This window comes from Poecilia latipinna, unplaced genomic scaffold (assembly GCF_001443285.1).
Source record: "Poecilia latipinna isolate Pla-1442-1.1 unplaced genomic scaffold, P_latipinna-1.0 Scaffold2932, whole genome shotgun sequence".
NCBI lineage: Eukaryota > Metazoa > Chordata > Actinopteri > Cyprinodontiformes > Poeciliidae > Poecilia > Poecilia latipinna.
The window spans coordinates 51,967-55,594 of NW_015115548.1; the positions used below are offsets into that span (position 1 = coordinate 51,967).

At 38.7% G+C, this 3,628-nt stretch overlaps 1 protein-coding gene across 1 annotated transcript; it reads left to right on the forward strand.

Moving 5' to 3' along the window:
• Positions 1-71: 71 nt before the first annotated feature.
• On the forward strand, positions 72-3,343 carry znf277 (zinc finger protein 277). Its single transcript, XM_015022099.1, has 6 exons — positions 72-204; positions 1,094-1,161; positions 1,933-2,029; positions 2,160-2,202; positions 2,604-2,778; positions 2,947-3,343. The coding sequence occupies exons 1-6, from the start codon at positions 130-132 to the stop codon at positions 3,146-3,148; spliced, it is 660 nt and encodes a 219-aa protein (XP_014877585.1). The 5' UTR covers positions 72-129; the 3' UTR covers positions 3,149-3,343.
• Positions 3,344-3,628: the final 285 nt, after the last annotated feature.

Sequence of the window (3,628 nt, forward strand, 5' to 3'; positions counted from 1 at the left end):
AAAACTGCAGTTTTCCATTTAGTTTATTTTCCCTGTTACATAAAGAAGATGTATTTTCTCTCCTCCATAAGCCTGCAGTGTTTGTACTGTGAAAAAATCTTCCGTGACAAATCTACACTGAAGGACCATATGAGGAAGAAAGCTCACCGTCGCATCAATGCCAACAACCATGAATACGACCGCTTTTATGTGATCAACTATCTGGTAAATTGAAATAAGGCTTCTGTTACAATTTTCTTATTTCAGGATTAAAAGTCAGAATTCTGAGATTAAAGGCAGATTTTTTTTTTTCCGCAGTGGCTCTAATCCACTTCCATAATTTCAAGGATTCATAATTTATTTAGCTTAAATGACATGCATAAAGGTTCAAATAACACTTGGTGCATGTCCGTTAACTTTGGTACATGCTTTGATAGTCAAAAAACTGTTTGCCTCTATGTCATCTCTGCACCACGTCACCATGTCTAAAGTCAGAACTCTGAGAAAAGAAAGTCAGAATTCTGTAGCAGCAATCCTCTTCTGTGTGAAATGAATTTTGTAGGAACACTGAAAATAAATTACGCATCATTTTACTGAGCATTCAACTCATTCACCTTGGCTGACGAGCTTTGATTGGCCCCTTCTTGAGATTAGGAATGTTTTCCTGCCCAAAGTTCCACAACAGTCACCGTATTACAAGTCACTAAGACGACCTGAAGCAGTTTAATATCTCCTCTTTTTCTAACTTTGTTACCCGTACCAAATATAAATGTAGAAAATTGCATTTTATTTGAATTTTTAAAACTTTGTTTGACTTTCACTTCCACACTAAAAATTAGTGAGCAAGCAAGGTGAGGCAGCTTTGTTTCAAGAATTAAATACATCAAAACAGGTGTTTTTTTTTCACGTATAAACATTGAAGGGCAGTCAAAATTCAAAAAACTTCAGAGGCCAAATCCACAAGCAATTTGTTCAAAGATAAAAGTTTGAGAAGAGTAGGTCACGCTTTTATTTTTATTTTTCCTTTAGTCCTCTTCCTGTAACCTTTGTTCTTAACTTGAGGTGCTAATTAAAAAGTCAGTGCATTCTGCTCATTACTTGGTTCTCTTGTAAGGAACTGGGAAAAACCTGGGAGGAGGTTCAGAGTGAGGACGACCGGGAGCTGGTAGATGTTGAAGATGAGTAAGTATCTTCATCAAAATCTACATGAAGGAGAATTTCAGGTCGGACGCCTGGGTTTTTCTAACTGCATCCAAACAGCTGGATGCTGAAAGCTAAATCAGTTTTAGACATGGAATTGATTGACACATGTGGACAAAATTGTTAGTATCCCTCAGTGTTGTAATGTAATGTATTGGTAATGTTCATACAATGGAGGGTTTTGATATGGGTGATATGGGTAGTTGCCCAGGGTGTCATCAGTAAGGGGTATGACACCCAAAAACTACAAAATAAAATATATCTCATCTGTCAGTTGTCCCCTGAACAGGTTTGCTACTACTTGGTTTGCAAGTGGAGTGGAGTAAGTTTCCCTTAGTTACTGAGACTATACTAACTCCATTCTGATGCAAAAAAAAAAAAAAAAATCAGATAATTGCTTGCATTGCCGATGGAGGGGTTTGCCCAGGGCACCATTCCTGCTAGAACTACAACTGTGTGCATATTTATTTTACAGGTTTATAAAAGTTGCTTTTCTACTATACCGCCTCTAACCGGTTCAGTCCCAGTCCACTTTGGCCAGATTTGTTTCCCATTAGTAAATCTGGCTCTGCACCAACATTCAGTTGAAATATCAAAGCCACACTGCTTGCTTGGCTCTTGCACTCAACAGGAATTTATAAAAGTAGACAACTTTGTCCACATGTGTGTACATCCACGTCATACGAGACCATCTCTTTTTTTGTGAAGTGTGTGAATTTGCTTGCTCCCTCTGACTAACATTTATTTCCACAGTGACTGGTCCGACTGGCATGCCCATCCTGTCTCTGCCGTTTGTCTCTTTTGTGACCATCAGTCAGAGACAATGGATCAGATTTATACACACATGAAGGTAAAGTACACTTATGACATATACAGAGATTTTAGAAAAGAAAAGAAGCAATGTTTTCTTTTTTCAATAGCAGTTTGTTGAACACAATTGTGATCGTGTCTCTGATTCTGTTGTCGGGTTATTTTTGTAGGACTCCCATGGTTTTGATCTTCATAACTTAAAGATGGAGCTCAGTAAGTAAAATATGTAAACAGAACATTATCACCAAGCAGCAGCTTTGTTGCCATCACCCTAATTATCAGCTTGATTTACAAACTATCAGATTCGATATACAGTTGGTACCTAATATGTTTGGACACTGCCCCAAATTAGATTTTTTTACATGTCTACTGAGACGTATTCAAATTACGTCTGTAGGGGACATGGACAGACTTTCTGTTTTCACTTGAGGGTATGAAGTGGATGAAGGCTGTTTAATTTCAGCTCCTTAAAATGGTTTTGTGTTTGTTTGTATGATAAGAGTCTTCAGTTTAGTTTTAAACTAGAGATTCTTTAAAAAGCTGGACAGTTTAGTCAGTTGCTAAATATGACCAGTGTCATTTTCTTCATCCTGTCCTGATGTCTCCTCTGTCAGACCTCAACTTCTACCAGCAGGTGAAGCTGGTCAACTTTATCCGGCGGCAAATCCACCAGAGCCATTGCTATGGCTGCCAGAAGAAGTTTGATTCCAGAGCAGACATGATGGACCACATCATTTCTGAAGGGCATGTGATGAAACTGCCAGAGATGTCCACCTGGGACCAACCACAGTAAGTCCTACCAAGAACATGATGCTTCATGATGCTTTTGTATTGAATCTGAGTAATCCCATCTTTAAGATAACATATCATTAAAGTTTGGTTCAAACTCACGGCTGTGAGTTTGAACCAAACTCACAGGGAACCAGCTAAACTCTCTTCTGAATCTCTGATCTCCAGATATTATTTCCCAACATATGAGAATGATGCCCTCCTGTGTACACTGTCTGACAGCAATGACGATGAAGACAATGAGCCGTGTCACAATGAGGACATACCTGTAATTGCAGAGGACATATCTGACTTGAGGGTTCTGAAACAGAACAGCGTCCTCAACCAACTCCTGAAGAACAGAGGCCGTTTCAGAAAAGACGATGCATAGACTTGTGTTTTGTTTTTTTCTGAAGTGTCTATTTTGGATAAACTTATGCTTGAGCTCATTATGATACCTGGACAAATGGCAACATAATTATCTTCTATCAAAACTGATTTTTCATCGGTAGCATACTGTATGGTTTGTTCAATACTGCTTTGATACCCATTAAAATGTGTGCACAAGCACCACATTCTTTCAGTGGAGTAGAAAATATTGACTGCATAAATGTATCAGGGTTACAGTTGTTCACTACTCCAAGACAAATCTCCACATTTTATTTGAATGTCCACATTTCAAATAATTGAAGTGGAATTCACATGGAAAATGAAGGACCAACAGGCTCAAAATAAGTCACAGCAGGTCTGGCAGAGCATACGGCATCTTGCACTGACCCCCTCCTGGTGGAAGAACTAAATCTCTTTTTTTCTTTTTGCAAGAGTTGAAGTGGGATGGTCACACACTTCCACAAAACACTGCCAGTCTCGC

Coding starts and splice junctions, on each gene's coding strand:
- znf277 (XM_015022099.1), top strand. CDS start 130: ATGAGGAAGAAAGCTCACCGTCGCATCAATGCCAACAACCATGAATAC. Junction 2,030..2,159: donor AGATTTATACACACATGAAG/GTAAAGTACACT, acceptor TTATTTTTGTAG/GACTCCCATGGTTTTGATCT. Junction 2,203..2,603: donor TAACTTAAAGATGGAGCTCA/GTAAGTAAAATA, acceptor CTCCTCTGTCAG/ACCTCAACTTCTACCAGCAG.